Consider the following 18,260-nt stretch of genomic DNA (forward strand, 5'->3'; position numbering starts at 1 on the left):
GTTCATACACACACACACACTGTCTATCAGTTGCTATGGCGACCTCAGTCTCTCCACACTGAGCTGAAACCTGATAGGTCGACTCCCAGTGACCAATAGAAACCTGAGAGCAGCTCCACTTTCTATTGGCTGATCGGGTTACAGGTGAGGTTACTGATTGTGTCACCTGCTCAGGTTCAGAGTCTGAGTTTGTTAAATTTTTTTTCCTTTTTTTTTCACAGATCAGTTATCGATCAGTTATTGATTTGTGTTTGGCAGCATCACAGTTTAACTCTGTTTGATTACATATTTTTGTTTTATTTGTTTTATTTTTTTGTGGGTGAAACATTTTACTCGTCAGAGGTTGAATTATTGATGAGGGAGACTCTCTCTCTCTCTCTCTCTCTCCCTCTCTCTCTCTCTCCCTCTCAACCAGAAGAGCAGAGAAGCAGAAGAAGAGGAGAGAGAGAGTAGCAGAACAGAAACGACAGAGAAATACTCAGAGAGGAAGAGATAAAAAAAAAAAAGAAGACGACAGAAGAGGAAAAACCAGAGGTGGAATAAAAGAAGAAAAGAGGGATGAGTGGAGGAATGAAGAAGATATGAGAAACAGGATAAAACTGAGAGAGACGTTAAACAAACGGATGAAAAAAGAGAAAATGTGACAGAAAACGAAAATCCAGGTGAGTCTGTAAAGACTGTAAAGAAATCTGACCAATGAGAGCGCAGCAGGAGAGCTGAAGACTTCCTGGTTTACTGAACATCCTTCCACTAACATTAGCTTAGCATTAGCCTCAGTGAAGCTCTGATCTCTGAACTACATTTTAGTCCTGGTTCTAATCACACTTAAAGCAGATATCAGTGGAATGTTTTTGTTAATATAAGTCCTAAATAGTCCTATTTTCCGTCAGCAATCACTTACATGAAGTATTTCAGCCTAAACACGAGTCTCTCCGTCACTCTGCTCTGCTGTAACCCGAGGAGAAAATTTTCCTTGTGGGATACAAGTGTTATCCAATGAGGGGAGAGAACGGCATGAAGGGCTGTGTGTGCAGCCAAGGGATGCGCGTGAATGTGGTGACGTAGCACGAGGACCAATTGATGCCTGACAAGGGCGGGGGCTGCTAACTCATGGTGCGTTCAAGGAAACTCGTACTTTGTGTTTTTCCTTCCTGTGAAGTCATACCAGTTCGATCTGGTACGAGTTCACGGGTCGGAAGTTACGAGTGGCCGTTATAGGGAACTTTCACAGACAACAGGACGGTAAAAACACGAGCTACGAGCGCTACCAAGTCGTAGTTGTGACTTGAAGCTGTAACTTACGGTTTCAAAAGCCTGCCTTGAACACAGCATTAGCCGAAACGGCCGTGCCGCTGTTATCTGCTTTAACTAAAATAAAATAAAATTTCGGTAACCCTTTAATTTACAGGTCGCTAATTATGTGATAATGTCAAGAAATAACAAGTAATTGCGTAGTAATGTCAAGAAATAGCATAGCAACAATAGTCAATTTCATAGTAACATCATGGTTTTCATAAAGGCAAAAAGTTTACACATGTTTTTCATGCTTTGAAGTTTTTGGGAAAGGCCAGAATCTTTTTGTCCACCAAGTCCTAAGTTGCAGTTGACCATTATTTCTGGGCTATTTCTATGCAATCAATCGTTATTTCTTGGCAACGTAGGATATATCTCAACATTACTATGAAATTGAACGTTATTTCTAGGCTATTTCTAGACATTAGACGCAAATAATACTTATTATTTCTCGGCTATTTCTTGACATTATCACGTAATTAGCGGCCTGTAAATTAAAGATGGGAAGTTTTGGCAATAACAAAAACTTGAAATGAAGATTTAATATAGTTAAATTTTTTGTTTTCTTTCTTTTGTTTTTCTGGGTTGAGTGAATTTAATCATTTAATCAACTTAATCATTTATTTATTTGAGTTATGATATGAATTTATAGTGCGTGTATTAAAAGTGAGAGAAATGTAGTATGCACATATGTTTTGATCTATTTCTATGTCATTAAATGTATGTTTTGTTGTAGTTTTATGTTGAATACGTGTTGTTTTGTGTTGGTTATTTAAAAAAATTAAAAAAAATTAAAGGGTTACCAAAACTTTTTTTTTCTTCTTAGAGAAAATGTCTGACAACAGAAAAGAGGATGAAGGAGAAGAAGAAGAAGGAGAGGAGGAGGAGGAGGAGGAGGAAGTGACCTGTCAGCCCCTCCCCCCTCCTCCTCCTCCTTCCTCTATTGCCATGGAAACGCTGATGTCGCTGAGGAGACAGGACCTGGTCTGCATCGTGTGTTTCGGAAGTTACGACTTGAACACGCGGTTGCCGCGGCGACTGCACTGCGGCCACGCCTTCTGCCAGGCGTGTCTGAAGAGGCTGGACACGGTCATCAACGAACAGGTGAGTGACGACATCACGACATCATGATCAGCTCTCACCTGACTTCAACTTTTTAAAGGGATAGTCCAACATTTAGTCCGACTCTCCTCTCACCATAACCTCTATAGTCACAGCAGTAGGTTCATCACCTTTAATTATCGGTGCATGTTGTTTTGAGATCGGCGGGGCAGAGACGTGAGCTGCTCAGTGAACACAATGGAGGTAAACGGTACAGGTCCCCTGTCCCTCATCAAACTCATCAAATACACAATCCAACAACTCCACAACGCTCTGGTGGACAAGTTGTGACCTGCACATTCACCACGCTATGAACACATGAAGCAAATACGAAATCCCTCCGCCCAGCAGCCGTGTCTGGAATGTAGTTCCGGCTGCATTTGCCTCTAAAACAACTCTGTCTCGTAATGTTTCATGAATACATGCAAAACCGCTGATGTGTGTTCCCGCCAGTTTTTCATCAAGCAGTCTCTGCATTTACCCTACTGCCAAGACTATAGGGATTATGGCAATGGGCCAATTTGCCAAAATGTTGAACTATCCCTTTAAAGGATTACCTAAATCTTCAGATTCATTCTTTTAGACCTAAAATATTAGACAGGTCACAGGTCTCTCTTGTAAATGAGACCCTGGGTCTCAATAGCCGTGTTTCCACTGCAGGAACTTCGGGTAAATAACGGGGCCAGGTTTCAATGCAGGAAAAAAGGCCATTTACAGGAACTTTTACAGGAGCCTACTCCAGGTTGAATTTGGCCCTGGAAAGCTCCTGGGTGGGGCTCGAGGTTAACCCGCTGATAGTAAAGCTAGAGGCTCTGACGCTACAGACAGCACCAAAACAACCGGCATTTTAAAGGGGAGCAGAAGGCATTAGCCTAGCAGACACCGCTGTAAACAACAAGAAAACAGCAGGAAGATGTACACAAATGGACCGACGGTGAGGTGCAGACATTGATTGCAGTCTATACCGAGGAGATTCAGAGGGGGTTTGAGTCATTGCGGCGAAATTCAAATATCAGCGCACCTCGACACACTGGGGATCCATCACGCCACAAAACAATGCTGTGAAAAGTTAAAAAAAAAAACTCAAGCAGGATTACAATCAACCGACATGTGCAGAAACACACAAACCAGAAACGCGGCTACCACCTCAGCTCCTTCCATCCTTCTCCGTTGTTGTTATGCTTTTTGTGCATGTGCTTGTGACCTGCCTGGGTGACGTCACGGTCGAAACTGTCGCACGGCGATTAAGCGGCGATCGAAACTCATGACGTCGCCACGGGGTCCTACTCTGCAGTGGAGACACGGCCACTGAGAGGGCCGAGTGAGAGGACGGTTCCTGTAGAAGTTCCTACCCCCTCCCTTTACCAGGAACTCCTGCAGTGGAAACACGGCTAATGAGATTTTACCTGTATAAATAAAGGTTAATAAAAAATGTTTTTTTTTAAACTAGAGCCCCAGGTTGAATTTGCCTGGAATTGTCCTTTAAGTTAAAGTTTAAGTTAAAGTGTGACATCACAGAGTCGCTGAGTGCAGGTGAAGCTCAGGAACTACAGCTCCCATGAGCCTCAGCGACGAGTGATGACCGACCCCCCCCTCCCCCCCCTCCCCGTCCTCCCCCTCCCCAGGTGTGGATCCCGTGTCCTCAGTGTCGACAGAACACGCCTCGGCCCCGCGGCGGCGCGGCGGGTCTGGACCTGGACCTGGCGTCGTTCCTGGGCGTGAAGGCGCAGCGGACCGGCACCTCCTCCTGCTCCTCGTCCTCCTGGAGCTCCGGCCGCCGCGAGGGGCCGGCGGCGGCGGCGGCGATGGGAGACGCGGCCGCGCAGGACGGGAAGCTGTGGCTGGGGAAGGAGGTCGCCGACGACAACTGGTCCCACGGAGGCCTGGCCGAGCCGCGCTTTCATCGCTACGGCAACTGCTGCCCGCCGGCGTCCTATTGGCTGTGCTGCTGGTTCTGCTGCCCAGGGCGGGGCTAGGAGTTAAAAAAAGGGGGCGGGGCTACTTCAACTTGACCAATCAGTGTGCTGCTGTGGTTGTTTGATCGTGTTCAATGTAAATTACTTTGAATTGATATAAAATGTTAAAATAAAATAAAATAAAATAAACACGAAACTGAAGTGTGTTTACGACACAATGACATCAGTGACGTATTGATTACCTCTGATATTATTACCGATATCAATGCTCAGGATAAAAGCTCAAATCAATAACATAGTAATAACTCTTTAATATATTCAAATAAACAAAAATATGGAAAAATTGATTCATAACTCGTTAAAATCATGTTATCGTTATGGCAACAGCTGCCCGCCGGCGTCCTATTGGCTGTGCTGCTGGTTCTGCTGCCCAGGGCGGGGCTAGAAGTAAAAAAAAGGGGGCGGGGCTACTTCAACTTGACCAATCAGTGTGCTGCTGTGGTTGTTTGATCGTTTAAAATGTTAATTACTTTGTTTGAATTGATATAAAACGTTAAAATAAAATAAAATAAAATAAACACGAAACTATAGTGTGTTTATGACACGATGACATCATCAGTGACGTATTGATTACCTCTGATATTATTACCGATATCAATGCTCAGGATAAAAGATCAAATCAATAACATAGTAATAACTCTTTAATATATTCAAATAAACAAAAATATGGAAAAATGTATTCATAATTCATTAAAATCATGTTACTAACACGTTAACGTGTTAATAACACGTTAACAACACATTTGACAAAAAGAAAAAACTGAACAATGAATAATAATAATTAATTCATGATGTTTCTTTCTGACCAATCACAAACATCCTGGTCGGTCTCCACCAATCAGCTGACGGCTCCGACTGCTCTGATTGGTTCGCGTCAGAAACAGAAACAGAAACAGACAAACATTCAAACACAGAGAGAGAGAGTTTGGCGTGTTCCCTGCCATGAGGCACAAGGCATTCTGGGAGTTTGAGTCATAAAAAAAAACAAACATGTCCTCCTCGTGTCCGATTACAGAGCAACAACATGCCGCCAACTTAAAAATTCTGTCGTGTCATCGTCATCGTCATCCGGGCCAATCAGAGGCTGCCGAGCCCCTCCCCGACTCTGATTCGCTGTCCCGGCTGCAGGTCGAAGCTGAAGTCGGCCGGCGCCTCGAACAGCAGGACGATGGTGGAGCCCAGGTTGAACTCCCCGACCGCCTCGCCTCTCTGTAAGGCCACGCCCCCTCCAACGCCGTCTGCAAACATGTCGCCACCGCCGCCAACGCTGCCGCCGCCGCCGCCGCCGCCGCTCTCCCCTGCCTTCACCTTCAACACCGCCTCGCTCGCGGCGTTGTAGCTGCGGTCGTAGAAGGAGCCTTTGCTGTAGCGAGGGGCGTTGGTGTGGAGCTCCTGGGGGGTTCAACATGGATGATGTCATGTTAACGCCGATGAGGTCATAGTTTGATCCATGACATCACAACACATCCAAAAACAGGTAAATAAATGTTTTTGTTCGTTAAAGGGATAGTTCACCCAAAATTCAAATTGCACTCATTATCTACTCACCCTCATGTCGACTAAGGGCTGGGAGAAGTTTCAGAGTCCTCCGTGGCTTCTCTGAGTTACAGGGGGGCTCGGCGTAGCAGTGCATGTCAATATAACGGTTGCAAATGGATACCAACTGTCTTCGTAACAAAAAGACACACCAAAAAACATCCAGATACCTCCATACTGCTCGTCTGTAATGTCCGTCTTGTATCGAAGCCCCGAAATGCGAAATTGTTCCGAAAAAAAATGAAACAAGTCTATATTTCAAGCTTGTTTGTAGCGGAAGCTCCTCTTCCCGGTTCGTCCAAATATCGCGCAACGCCGGTACAAATCAAATTGGTGTGTCTTTTTGTTACGAAGAAAAGTGATATCCATTTGCAACCGTCATATGGACATGCAGTGCTACGCCGAGACCCCCTGTAACTCAGAGAAGCCACGGAGGACTCTGAAACTTCTCCCAGCCCTTAGTCGACATGAGGGTGAGGAGATAATGAAATGAAATGAAATTTTGGGTGAACTATCCCTTTAAAGAGGACAAAGAGCGAGTCAGTCAGGACTTGAACCTGCGACCACCGGCAGCAACAAGTCTGTTTGGATACAGAAGAACAACGAGGAGTTGAACTCACCTGGTCGAAGTAAACCCGGATTGATCCCACATTCGTGGCTCCGACCGCCGTCAACGAGAAGAAGCCGTGCTGCCATTGGCCGGTGAGCGCCACGCGCTCGTTAAGGCAGAAGAGCTCTTTGACCCAACGGGCCACACCGGGGTTAACGGACATTAACGAGCCTAACGAGGACAGAAAGAGAGAGAGTTCAGTGAGTATTAAAGGGATAGTTCAACATGTTGGCAAATTGGCCCACTGCCATAATCCCCTATAGTCATAGCAGTAGGTTTGTTACCTTTAATTGTGGGTGCAAGCTATTTTTAGAACGGCGGAGCAGAGCCGTGAGCTGTGCACATCAGCGGTTTTGCATGAATTTACCTCTAAAACAACTCTGTCTGGTAACGTTGTGTTATTATCTCATAGCGTGGTGAATGTGCAGGTCACAACTTGTCCACCAGAGCGTTTTGGAGTTGTTGGATTGTGTATTTGATGAGTTTGATGAGATAAGAAATCCCATGAGCCTCCGTAGCGTAGCTCTGAGCAGCTCGCAGCTCTGCTCCGCCGTTCTAAAAATAGCTTGCACCGACAATTAAAGGTAAAGAACCTACTGCTATGACTATAGGGATTATGGCAATGGGCCAATTTGCCAACAAGTTGAACTATCCCTTTAAATATGGTTTAGATTTTATATAAAATCATCTTTTCTTTTTAGTTGAGGAGAAATAATGTAAATATCAAGCCACACGATTATTATGAGGACTATACTGAATACAGTGATGGTCTTGACTCGGTCTCAGGTCAAATTATCTTAGCCACAACTTTACGTTCACGTAGTTTTACGGCGCGACAGACAGAGACAGACTCTCACCTGGGAAATGCCGTCGCAGCTCCACCTTCCAGTCTGCAGGCGAATGGAAACAGTGATAGTCGCCTGGAGCCAGGTAGACGACGACGTGGAACAGGTCGTTCTCAGGTGAGGACAGGAGGAGGTCCCTGAAGGGGGCGGAGTCTCAAGACGACAACGACAACACAGGTGAGTCTCATCACAGTTTAACAATTAACTAAGCCACAACTACAAACATGGAAAAGTGAACTTGGTAGCATGACATCATGTGATATCTATATAGAGTTCAAACAAGAGTTTAAACTGAATAACACCAGAATCCCAAAAGTCATTGGACAGTATAAAGGTATAAAGACAGAAGACAAGCCAGAGGTTTTGTAATCTGTGTGTTGATAACTGTCTTGGGCAGTGAGTTCCACATTTTGTTTGAGTGTAAGAATACAACTATTTGTATTTTCAGAGAAAAATATCTGCCAAAGCGTTATGTAAATCGTCCGTATATGTTTAAACTAATTTAAACATTACTACAAGCTGATAAACTAAAAGTTATTTATGAGTTAGGTGCCTTTTTGAGGGGCTTCCTTCCTTTTTTAAGTGATATTTTAGTTTTTTGGGTTATCAAAGCTGGAGAACAAATACAGCCTTGCCACTTGCTGTGAAAAGTGAAAAGTGAAAGTGAAAGTGAAAGTGAGGGGTGTTGGGGGGGGTCCGTGTCCTTACCATCGCCACGCCCCTTCTGTGGACCAAGGAAGTTCTCCAGACTGTAGGTGACGCCCTTCACCTGCTCCACCTCCGAGTTCTTCACCCGACCGAAGTGGAGGATCTTCCCGTCAGCGGGAGACACCTGAGGACGGACGGACACACACCTGAGCGTTGACCCCTCCCACCATGAAACAACTGAGAGAGATAGGAAGGGGAGAAAGAGGAGGGAGGAGGGGGGGGGGAGTTACCAGGCAGGAGGCGGTGCAGACCGGTCTGGCTGCTGGTTTGAGTCGTCGGCGGAAAAATTCACCAAGGTTCCTGTAGTGATGTAAGTCCTCCACCGCCGCCTCCTATTGGACGACACAGATGTGGAGGCGTGACCCCTGTGACCCCGAGGAGATCGCCCTCAAGGCCTTTGTACACTGAGTGCATTGTTTTTTTTCCACTTTGTTCCGTCATTAAAGGTCCAGTTTGTAAAATGGGAGGAATACCGTGACATCTATCGTTCAGATTCTAGTTTGCAGCACTCGCTCGCTTGCACTCACCCCTCCCGTCGGCAAAGTGACGGTGGCCTCCGAGGACAAAAGAACTTGTTTACCACGACTGGGAGTATTTCAGGAGCATGGAGCGATGAGGTGAAGATCTAAACCAGTGGTTCTTAAACTTTTTTACATCAAGGACCCCTACATTGACATAAATTAGACCATGGACCCCCTTTTGTAGAGACATTTCTGGAAAAAATGTGGTACAATTTCTAAAAAATGTTTAAACATTTCTATAAAAAAAAAGAAATCTCAAAAAAAGTGGTAAGATTTCTAAAAAAAATAAAAATAAAAGTTACAATTTTCTAGAAAAAAGTGGTGAAATTTCAAAAAAATGAAATAAAAGTTATAATTTTCTAGAAAAAAGTGGTCAAATTTCCCAAAAGGTGGTCAAATTTCTAAAAATGAAATAAAACTTATAATTTTCTAGAAAAAAGTGGTTAAATTTCTCAAAAAGTGATCAAATTTCTAAAATTTTAAAAGTTATAATTTTCTAGAAAAAAGTGGTAAAATTTCTAAAAAAAATAAATAAAAAAAGTTATAATTTTCTAGAAAAAAGTTGTAAAATTTCTCAAAAAGTGGTAAAATTTCTAAAAATAAAATTAAAAAAAGTTATAATTTTCTAGAAAAAGTTGTAAAACTTCTAAAAATAAAATTTAAAAAAGTTATAATTTTCTAGAAAAAAGTGGTAAAATTTCTAAAAATGAAATAAAATGAAAGTTATATTTTTCTAGAGCAAAGTGGTAAAATTTCTCAAAAAAGTGGTAAAAATTCTCTCAAAAAAGTTTTTCCGTTCAGGCTGCCGTACAAACATGGCAGCGCAAGATGGTGACACTCTCTAAAGCGAGACCCTTGTTATATGTATATATAAAAGAAGAATTATAAGGCTACGAAACCCAAACAGATTTTATTTTATAGCGACTATACACTTATACAAATATATTCATGGGTAGTAGATTCTGATTTTGCCAATAAACCTTGACAATTATTACACACTGGACCTTTATAGTTTTTGGAACAGGTTTGATCGGACTCATGGCGTCTGTGCGTAAAGATTTTCATCGGGTGACGGGTGATTAGATAAAGATCCGACTTCCTGATCCTCACCTGCATGTTGACTCCAAAGGTCCAGATGTAGAGCGAGTAGACGGGTTTGCGGAGCCAGTTGGGAAGCTCCACGCCGTTCAGACGACCCCACGCTCGGGAGAGGAGGCGCGTCGGGAAGGAGCGGTACAACGCCACCTGTGGGAGGAGACGGGTATTACAGGTCAACACCGACACCTGAGAGGAGGAAGAGGAGGAGGAGGAAGCAGGAAAGAGAGACAGGAGGATGTCCATGTTTGGGCGTTTCCATCCCGCTCTTACCCGACTGGCCAGCGGCCTCAGAGCGCTGATGGACAGGACGTAGCAGAGGAAGGTGATTGGCCGACGGCGCCATGTGGCGGGACGACACACGCCGCCGCTGATCGCGCTCAGACGGTGACGGAGAGCCAGACGAGGAACCTGCAGCCTGATCGTGACGAGATTTAACGAGAGCGTGAGGAAGAGGAGGAGGAGGAGGAGGCGCCTGCTGTGTGTGTGTGTGTGTGTGTGTGTGTGTGAGGAATGGATGATAACACAGCAGAGACGCTAATGCAGCAAATCTACAGTAAACAACAACGATGCTAACGAACCATGAGCTGCTTCATTTGATTAGTCAGGGATCTGTTAGTATAGATAATCAATTACTATGAGTGATTAATCTTTGAATCAAGTGGACGACTCATCATCACGTGACTCAACAAGCTGCCAACTTAAGCTGCACGGACGTGTGTGTGTGTGCGTGAGGAGGAGGAGGAGGAGGAGGAGCTGGGTTCAGGTGTGTGTGTGTGTGTGAGGAGGAGGAGGAGCTGGGTTCAGGTTCAGGTGTGTGTGTGTGTGTGCGCGCATGTGTGTGTGTGTGTGTGTGTGTGAGAGGAGGGGATGATAACACAGCCAAGATGCTAATGCACCAAATCTCCATTAAAGCTAACAGTAATGCTATCATGCTATATTCATTAGGTCTGGAAGTTTGTGTGTGTCTGTCTGTGTGCGTGCTTGTGTGTCTATGTGTGTGTGTGTGTGTGTGTGTGTGTGTGTCTCTATGTGTGTGTGTGTGTGTGTGTGTGTGTGTGTGTGTGTGTGTGTGTGTGTGTGTGAAGGGGGGCTGGACCTGGACCTGGTCACTAGACTAACTGGGTTAGCACAGGATCAAGAGGAAACAGGCTAAGCTAGGCTAGAGGCTAAAATACCTGACCTGCTACGCTAGCTGTTGCCATGGAACCCACACACACGAACACACAGGAACATACGAACACACACACACGATAATCTCCTCTAACCCCCCTCCCCCTGTCTCTCTCTCTCTCTATCTACCTATTTATTCTAATGTCTCTCACCCCCTGGTTCTGTCATCTCTCTCTCTCTCTCTGTTGTTTTCAGTGTCTCTCTCCCTCATTTCATCACATACACCGCTACTCCCCCCTCTCCCCCTCCCTCCCCCTCTCCCTCTCCCACCTGAATCGTGCTGTCGCTCTTGTCCTCACCCCCCTCCTTCCTCCTCCTCCTCCTCTTCCTCCTCCTCCGTCTCTCTCGCTCTCTCTCTCTCCGTCGGTCGCGCGGCCTCTCCGCTTCACCTGCCGCAGCAGGTCGCGCGACCGCCGGTTACCGCCGCCGCCGTCTCCAGGGCGACGGGACAAAGCGCCGCCGCCGCCGCCGTCTCCAGGGCGACGGGACAAGAACCTCACCATGTGCGCGCGTCCGCCGCGGCCGGAGACCGAGACGCAGAGGAGGGAGACGGCGGAGAACACATCCGGTCGGCTCGACGGCTCAGAGGAGAAGAAGAGGAAGAGAGAGAGATGACGGAGAGGAAGAGAGAGAGGAGGAGAGAGAGCAGAAGTGACCAGATGGAGGGGGCGGGGATAAACCGGCAGAGCCCCTCCCCCTCCCCCTCTGCTGGCCTATAAACAAATGTTTTTTTTATAGGCCTACAGTCTGTGGCTTTGAATTATGTTGAAATTAGTGGGTATTTATGGACTAATTATGATAACAATCTATTTAATTCCCTGACACTGAATTTACTGGAGAATTTATCATAATTTATACATAGAGTTATGGTGTTAAAGGGACAACGAGGAGTTTCTATTTGGTTATTAAAAAAAAGTCTCACGTTAATGTGGATGAATCTACCCACACTTGTTAACGGGCCCATTTTCGATAAATATATCGTTCTGTCTCTATCGTTATTTTGTTATTATTAGTGGTGGCGGAAATGCCGGTCGAGCCGACCAGCGTTTCTTTACTTTCGGTTTCGTGGCGAGTCATGAGAATAACGTAGCTGAATCACTGTTTATGGTCGGGACTACGACGATATGTGATCGTCTTCGAACCTCTGACTTTAATTATTGATGAATGAAAACATGAGTCCGTCTTGCGCCGGTCAAAGAATTTCACGGTGCGCGGAGGCTCATAGATGTAATGTGAAAACGCTTTGCTTTTCCAAAACTCCTCGTTGCCAAGACACTACCAAGACCAGAGAGTATCAAGACCAAGACCAAGACCAAGACCAAGACAGACCAAGTCAAGACTAGTTGAGCTCAAGAACGAGAACGAGACCAAAAAAAACAACTAGTTACACCATATTTTGCTATTTCGCATGAGTTGTAGAATGCGAGAGGACTAGTGCCAACACGTCTGTGTCACAAAATACATTTTTGGTACCACTTGAAGGGAGCGCATAAATAATGATATTCAAAAAAAAAAAGCGTGCCTGCCAGGATATTGTAGGCTACAAATCCCTTCGAGACCGTTCTGCCAGTCCGAGACATTGCGAGACCGAGAGACACGAGACCAAGAGACACGAGACCACCAAAAAGTGGTCTTGGTCTCAAGAACTACAAGTCTAGTATATACCAGGGGTTTTCAATGTTTTTCAGGCCAAGGACCCCCAACTGATGGAGAGATGGAGCAGGGACAGCTACTATATTTTATAAAATTGTGTATTATAATAAACTTGGCCTAGAGTCATGTATAAACACAGTTTCATATATACACAGGTTGATATATTCATGTTTTACAGATACAGTGAGTGGGGGGGGGGTCGTACCACTGCCATTTATAAACAGACCTTGTTCACTAATACCAATGCCAATATCAACAATGTCTGTCGATTGCATGGTAATCATGCAGAAAAGCTATTCAAATTGAAGTTTTTATTTGAAACATAAATGTGGAAACTAAAAGGTATAAAACATTGCCTAATCAACCAAAAATTCCACGACCCCCTGCAGCACCTCCGCGGACCCCCTAGAGGTCACGGACCCCCTGTTGAAGACCGCTGGTATATACCGTATACAGCAGAGAAAATAAGTATTGAACGCGTCAATATTTCTAATAGAGCTATTGACGTGAAATTTTCACCAGATGTCAGCGACAACCCAAGTAATGCACACATACAAAGAAATCCAAACATTTATGTCCATAAATTAAGTAATGTGTAATAAAGTGACATGACACAGGGAATAAGTACTGAACACATGAAGAAAAGGAGGGGCAAAAAGGTAAAGATGGAAAGCCAAGAAAGCAGCTGGAGTCTGTCAGTATTTAGAAAGTAATCCTGTCCCCTATCAGTGTTCATTAATATCAGCCGGTTTAGTCCAGTTGACGTCTATGAAAAGGTTTCTCATCACCAAGGTGTCACACAGGAGGCGTCGGTTACAGTGTCTGAATGCACCGTTTTACCCGTTACCATGAACAGGCCACGACCCGGTCCTCACAAGATCAACAGAAAACTAAGAAGAGTCGTCCAAGAGCCAAGGAGCCCTGACAGACAGACCTGTAATTAGCAGGTACAGTGAGTAATGCATTTAACCGCCATGGCCTCGTTGCTGCTCACCATGCAAGTCTATTGACGCATTCAATACTTATTTATATACACATACTATGTGTGTGTGTGTGTGTTTTTGTAGCCAAAAACTGTGTGTGAAATCCAGTATTTATCAGAGCTCAGGCATTTGAAAGACTTCTGTGTTATTAATAACCATAATAATAATAATAATAATATATTACCAAATTATTACTTCATCATTAAGTTCAAACATAGAAGCTTTAACTAATTAATTAATCACTGTTTTCATCATGAAAGAAAATGAACGAAGTTACAGCTTCACACATGAACATGATGTTAAAATCCTTATTAACTTAAGAGTATTAATAATCTGTTATTACACTTCCAAAAGTATCATTATTACACTTCTGTCTTTATTGTATTGTATACTATAGATGTTGATTACTACTTGTTTTGGAAAGTTTTGATGATGTCATTCTGTAGTTGAACTTTCACCTCATCTGGACGGATCCAGATGTGCTGATGCAACTGACCTGTAACAGTTTTATAAACAACCTTAAACAAATAAACAGTGAGCGAGTCAGAGCTTTGATCTCTCATCACACCATGTCCACGGCGAACGGACCAATCAGCAGGTGAGACGGCGTGCAGAGGGGGCGTGGCCTGAGTGAGGTGGTGGCTGTGACCGGTCAGTGTGTCGCCACGGTGACCTTTCACCTACTGAGCCAATCAGAGCCTCAGTCAGATTAGAGGAGTCAGCGGGTGTCGTCGTCTCTTACTTGTGTGGGCGTGGCCAGAGGGGGCGGGGCTCCATCCTCCTGTTGGCCCTTCCTCCTGTAGTGCTGGTAACCTAGGTAACCGCCTCCCGTCACCAGCAGGAAGGGAAGAGGCCGGGGGCGGGGCCACAGGCCGCGACCTGAGGAGAGAACGGTCGGCTGCTCAATAATCTGACTACTGCTACTTATCAAAACAAGACAGCAGGCAAGAGGGGGAGGAGGAGGAGGAGGAGGGGGAAGAGGAGGGGGAAGAGGAGGAGGAGGAGGGAGGAGTAAGAGGAGGGGGAAGAGGAAGAGGAGGAGGAGGAAGAGGAGGGGGAAGAGGGAGAGGAAGAGGAAGAGAAGGAGGAGGAGGAGGGAGGAGTAAGAGGAGGGGGAAGAGGAGGAGGAGGAAGGGGGAGGAGGAGAAAGGGGGAGGAGGAAGAGGGGGAAGAGGAGGAGGGAGAGGAGGAGGAGAAGGAGGAAGAGGAGGAGGAGAAGGAGGAAGAGGAGGGGGAAGAGGAGGAGGAGGAAGAGGAGGAGGAGGAAGGGGGGAGGAGGAGAAAGGGGGAGGAGGAGGAGGAGGAAGAGGAGGAGGAGGAGGAAGAGGAGGAGGGAGGAGGAGGAAGAGGAGGAGGGAGGAGTAAGAGGAGGGGGAAGAGGAGGGGGAGGAGGAGAAAGGGGGAGGAGGAGGAGGAGGAAGAGGAGGGGGAAGAGGAGGAGGGAGAGGAGGAGGAGAAGGAGGAAGAGGAGGGGGAAGAGGAGGAGGAGGAGGAGAAAGGGGGAGGAGAAGGGGGAGGAGGAAGAGGAGGAAGAGGAGGAGGAGGAGGAAGAGGAGGAGGAGAGAGAGGAGGAAAAGAAGGAGGAAGAGGAGGAAGAGGAGGAGGAGGAGGAAAAGGAAAAGAAGGAGGAAGAGGAGGAGGAGAAGGAGGAAGAGGAGGGGGAAGAGGAGAGGGAGGAGGAGGATGAGGAAGAGGAGACGGAGGAGGAGGATGAAGAACAGGAGGAGGAGGAGGACGACGACGAAGAGGAGGAAGAGGAGGAAGAAGGAGGAGGAAGAAGAGGAGGAGGAGGAGGAGGAGGAAGAAGAGGAAGTGGAGGAGGAAGAAGAGGAGGAGGAGAAGGAGGAGGAAGTGGAGGGGGAGGGGGAAGAGGAGGAGGAGGAGAGGAGGAGGAGGAGGAGGAGGAGGAGGAGAGAGGAGGAGGAAGAGGAGGAGGAGGAGGAGGAGGAGGAGGAAGAGGAGGAGGAGGAGGAAGAGTCACGTACCTGAGGTCAGGCTGCGCTGTTGGCTGCAGCTCAGAGGGAAAACTCTGTGAACACACACAAACACACGTCAGCGGTTCAAGTGTCAATGTTAGACTTGAATTTAAAGGGATAGTTCACCCAAAATTCAAATTTCACTCATTATCTACTCACCCTCATGTCGACTAAGGGCTGGGAGAAGTTTCAGAGTCCTCCGTGGCTTCTCTGAGTTACAGGGGGTCTCGGCGCAGCACTGCATGTCCATATGATGGTTGTGAACGGAGCTCACTTTTCTTCGTCCAAAAAGACACACCAAAAAACATCCAGATACATTACAGACGAGCACTATGGAGGTATTTGGATGTTTTTTGGTGTGTCTTTTTGGACGAAGAATAGTGAGCTCCGTTCTCAACCGCCACATGGACATGCAGTGCTACGCCGAGACCTGATGTAACTCAGAGAAGCCACGGAGGACTCTGAAACTTCTCCCAGCCCTTAGTCGACATGAGGGGGAGTAGATTAATGAGTGAAATTTGAATTTTGGGTGAACTATCCCTTTAAAGAGTCTGACAAATCAGCTGATCAATGGATTGAATGTGACAGGAGAGAGAGCCGACCTCAGAGCCAGAACCAGAACCAGAGCTAAAACTAGAACAACAACCAGACCTAAAACATAAATGTGGAAACTAAAAGGTATAAAACATTGCCTAATCAACCAAAAATTCCACGACCCCCTGCAGCACCTCCGCGGACCCCCTAGAGGTCACGGACCCCCTGTTGAAGACCTCTGCTATATACAGTATACAGCAGAGAAAATAAGTATTGAACGTGTCAATATTTCTAATAGAGCTATTGACGTGAAATTTTCACCAGATGTCAGCGACAACCCAAGTAATGCACACATACAAAGAAATCCAAACATTTATGTCCATAAATTAAGTAATATGTAATAAAGTGACATGACACAGGGAATAAGTACTGAACACATGAAGAAAAGGAGGGGCAAAAAGGTAAAGATGGAAAGCCAAGAAAGCAGCTGGAGTCTGTCAGTATTTAGAAAGTAATCCTGTCCCCGATCAGTGTTCATTAATATCAGCCGGTTTAGTCCAGTTGACGTCTATGAAAAGGTTTCTCATCACCAAGGTGTCACACAAGAGGCGTCGGTTACAAAACTTGAACCAAAACCAGATCTGAAATTTGAACCAGAACCAGAACCAGGACCAGGACTAAGACTAGAGCTAGAACCAAAACTACAACTAAAACCAGAACTAAAACCAGAACCAGGACCCGGACTAAGACTAGAGCTAGAACCAAAACTACAACTAAAACCAGAACCAGAACCAGAACCAGGACTAAGACTAGAGCTAGAACCAAAACTACAACTAAAACCAGAACTAAAACCAGAACCAGAACCAGGACTAAGACTAGAGCTAGAACCAAAACTACAACTAAAACCAGAACCAGGACTAAGGGTGTATTCACACCTGTTTAGTGCGCACTAACACTGCAGGTGTGAATACACCCTAAGACTAGAGCTAGAACCAAAACCACAACTAAAACCAGAACCAGAACCAGAACCAGAACCAGGACTAAGACTAGAGCTAGAACCAAAACTACAACTAAAACCAGAACCAGAACCAGAACAGGGTTGGTTGGTTCTTGGTATCAACGAGCAGTGACATAATAATAATAATAAAACGCGGTTCAGGTGAAATTCACCTGTTCGCACCGTAAACGCAGGTGAATCTGACAGAACCGTCTGACGTAACGTCAGCCGAGCCTCACACCTGTCTGACGTCACAGTCAACGCACCTTGTGGCTTTTTAAAGACGTTAAATAACAACGTGATATCACTCAGAGCAGAGTCTGGCTGGTCCGGGTCAAACTGTCTCTCGCAGCGTCACCGCACGCGTTCAACACGTCACACTGTCGTAACGGTTCGGGCCACGCGACGGTGAAAGAATCACGTCACTGACGCATGACGACATTGTAATGTTTCAGTAAAAAATGATAGAAATTAAAGATAAAAACCTGTAACTCACTCCGCGGCGTACACACCGCAAGGCCGCCGCCATGTTGTTTGCGGAAATGACGTCAGGACGTTGGTCTCCTTTTTTTCCGTTTTTTTTTTCAATGAAAATCTTTATTTAACATTTGGAAAAGTACATACATTCAGCATAATAACAGAGTTATATCAAATATTACACTGAGTAATAATGAGTATGTAACAAAATGTACAAGAAAAATACATATATACATGTATTAAATAAAATATAAATAAAATAAAATGACAAATAAGGCACTAAATATTCCTCTTAATTCAGTCTTACTAAAAATTAGTCTGTTAGGTACTTGTTCTACTTCTGTTTTATTATTTTATTGCATGTTTTTACTGTACATCACCTGTATACATCTAGTTTTATTGTTAGTATATGTTTTACTTGTGTGTTTATATTGTACAGCACTTTGGTCAACTTGGGTTGTATTTTTAAATGTGCTATATACATAAATATGTATTGTATTGTATTGAAAGTGCAGCATTGTGCGTTCACTTTTCTTGTTCGACATTAGCTCTAAAGTTGTTATACAAAAATTAAATTCCACTGTAAAAGATTTCAAAGTTTAAAAGGGACTTGGAAAACTTCATCTTACGGATGTGAAATTTACCCATCAGAAGCACAAGATTTGTTATAAAGTATATAGGGGTTGTCATTACATTAAAACTTTGAGACAATAACATCTTTGGGTCTGATTGTGATACAGTGTCCAGTTTTCACAGCAGCTGACGTTACATCGCTGCCACCT

The 18,260-nt window shown here is 45.1% G+C and overlaps 2 protein-coding genes across 4 annotated transcripts; one reads left to right on the forward strand and one right to left on the reverse strand.

Annotated features, from left to right (window-relative positions):
• The first annotated feature begins 544 nt into the window (after positions 1-544).
• Positions 545-4,516, forward strand: rnf224 (ring finger protein 224). The gene is made up of 3 exons (XM_085792717.1): positions 545-670; positions 2,122-2,397; positions 4,020-4,516. The coding sequence occupies exons 2-3, from the start codon at positions 2,125-2,127 to the stop codon at positions 4,368-4,370; spliced, it is 624 nt and encodes a 207-aa protein (XP_085648843.1). The 5' UTR covers positions 545-670; positions 2,122-2,124; the 3' UTR covers positions 4,371-4,516.
• A 473-nt stretch (positions 4,517-4,989) lies between these two features.
• pisd (phosphatidylserine decarboxylase) lies at positions 4,990-17,561 on the reverse strand. Of its 3 annotated transcripts, XM_085792715.1 has the most exons (10): positions 17,487-17,553; positions 15,480-15,523; positions 14,237-14,373; positions 9,959-10,103; positions 9,701-9,835; positions 8,300-8,401; positions 8,070-8,193; positions 7,374-7,514; positions 6,527-6,687; positions 4,990-5,762 (listed from the first exon to the last, which is right to left on the reverse strand). In XM_085792715.1, exons 3-10 carry the CDS (start codon positions 14,269-14,271, stop codon positions 5,448-5,450), a joined length of 1,158 nt encoding a protein of 385 aa, XP_085648841.1. In that variant the 5' UTR covers positions 14,272-14,373; positions 15,480-15,523; positions 17,487-17,553; the 3' UTR covers positions 4,990-5,447. The 3 variants fall into 3 exon arrangements, with proteins under 3 accessions (XP_085648841.1, XP_085648839.1, XP_085648840.1); XM_085792713.1 differs by lacking the exon at positions 9,959-10,103 and having other exon boundaries at positions 17,487-17,561; XM_085792714.1 differs by lacking the exons at positions 14,237-14,373; positions 15,480-15,523; positions 17,487-17,553 and adding an exon at positions 11,359-11,491.
• Between the last annotated feature and the right edge of the window lie 699 nt (positions 17,562-18,260).

The sequence above is a fragment of the Trachurus japonicus genome, chromosome 12, assembly GCF_045865225.1.
Source record: "Trachurus japonicus isolate A0001 chromosome 12, Traja_1.0".
In the NCBI taxonomy this organism is placed as follows: Eukaryota; Metazoa; Chordata; class Actinopteri; order Carangiformes; family Carangidae; genus Trachurus; species Trachurus japonicus.

What these genes read in the sequence shown, in the direction of transcription:
- rnf224 (XM_085792717.1), top strand. Translation starts at nt 2,125, where the DNA reads ATGTCTGACAACAGAAAAGAGGATGAAGGAGAAGAAGAAGAAGGAGAG. An exon ending in ACACGGTCATCAACGAACAG is followed by an intron (nt 2,398 to 4,019) that starts GTGAGTGACGAC and finishes CCCCCTCCCCAG; the next exon opens with GTGTGGATCCCGTGTCCTCA.
- pisd (XM_085792713.1), bottom strand. Translation starts at nt 17,530, where the DNA reads ATGGCGGCGGCCTTGCGGTGTGTACGCCGCGGAGTGAGTTACAG. An exon ending in ACAGCGCAGCCTGACCTCAG is followed by an intron (nt 14,374 to 15,479) that starts GTACGTGACTCT and finishes TTCTCTCCTCAG; the next exon opens with GTCGCGGCCTGTGGCCCCGC. An exon ending in GCTGCGACGGCATTTCCCAG is followed by an intron (nt 6,688 to 7,373) that starts GTGAGAGTCTGT and finishes TGTCCTCGTTAG; the next exon opens with GCTCGTTAATGTCCGTTAAC.